Here is a 1,413-nt window from a genome sequence, read left to right on the forward strand (position 1 = left end):
TGGGATGAATTGGTGTTTCAAGGTTATCACCAACGTAAGTCAACATACGTCTTTGATATTCTTGAAATTGACCCAAAAACCTTTTTCGATACGCGACCACATCTGGCCTTTCGTGGTCATCAAAGTAAAGCCCTTGTTGATAAACAGTGGGTGTGAATCCGAGATATCAAATCCATCTTTGAGCAGTTCGCTCTCGAATATCAACTACATCCCTGAGCTCCAAGTTAATATGCAATTGTGTTCGAACCCAATGCGATAATGTTGTTCCACTAATGGAGTCTGACGTCTGCGATTGCAGCCACGTTAGACAATGATTTTGAACGTCTTCATCGTTGACCAAGGACTTTGTCTTAACATGACATCCCTGATGTGAAGCAGGCAACGCTTGGTTTTCAATGTAGAATTTGGCCCACTCGCGGAGCTTTCTAGCTCTGTGGTCATTTGCACCATTGTTTGATGGCATCATGCTCGAAACGACCGATAAAGAGCTTTCCATTTTGGATGACATGTTCTGCTTCAGCAATAACAGATAACGATGAACTGCGATAGAGCGAATATAGTCGAATTTGCTTAGGCTTAACTGGCGCTCAAACGCGCGGCTCTGCCCAATGTGAGTCTGCTTTTCGAGCATGGCAATTGCTTGATCCATCTTCTCTGATTGAGTCAGTGATCTTTGGGACAGCTGATTAATGTCAGAAGAATCAATATTGGAAATTTGCGGGGTGGCAAAATATTCATGAATTGAGCGACATTTTGAGGCAACATCTTGACGTTCATTGGCCCGAGCCAGACGACGATATTTGGTTGCTCTGTTGTCTGCGGTATAAGCTTTATGAAACTGATTTCCAGCTCCCTCCTTCAACTTAATGGCGCTCTAGGATGCTGGTTCTAAAACAATGTCGTCTTCAATAACAATATAGTCCTGATCGTCATCATCACTGGAAGAAAGCAGCGGTTCATCCTCGGAAGAAACTGCCGGCGCCGCAGCAGCCGCCGGATTTCGAGCACGACGCCTCTCCGCAACGTGCTGGATATGTTTCAGTTGTTTGCCACGACGGTGGCATGAGTGTCTTTCACAGTGATCCCGTCACAAGCAATCCAACAGGGACTCCCCTAAAAAAGTGAAATAAAACTGCGCAAAATTAATGTCCGTGACTGTGCTCAAAAAAATATTGTTGACAATCTAAAATTGCGGTCGATTTTGATGCGTTTTCACAAATGTTTGGTCTCTCTATCAATTTCAAAGTGCTAAACGTCAGCAAAAAACATATTTTGCAAAAGTCTCTTTATATTCAGATCGCTATTGATGGGATCTGTCGATTTATGAAGAGATTGCTCAGGTCCAGGTCCTGAGCAAAATCCTTAGGAAATCTGCGCGGTCCCATACAAATATTGTAGAGTTAAGATGTCCGC

General features: G+C 43.6%; 1 protein-coding gene across 1 annotated transcript; it reads right to left on the reverse strand.

Moving 5' to 3' along the window:
* Positions 1-166: 166 nt before the first annotated feature.
* Positions 167-649, reverse strand: PHALS_12327 (uncharacterized protein; the record flags this gene model as incomplete). The annotated part of the gene is made up of 1 exon (XM_024727854.1): positions 167-649. One exon carries the CDS (start codon positions 647-649, stop codon positions 167-169), a length of 483 nt encoding a protein of 160 aa, XP_024578389.1.
* Positions 650-1,413: the final 764 nt, after the last annotated feature.

The sequence above is a fragment of the Plasmopara halstedii genome, assembly GCF_900000015.1.
Source record: "Plasmopara halstedii genome assembly, contig: Scaffold_614, whole genome shotgun sequence".
Classification (NCBI taxonomy): domain Eukaryota; phylum Oomycota; class Peronosporomycetes; order Peronosporales; family Peronosporaceae; genus Plasmopara; species Plasmopara halstedii.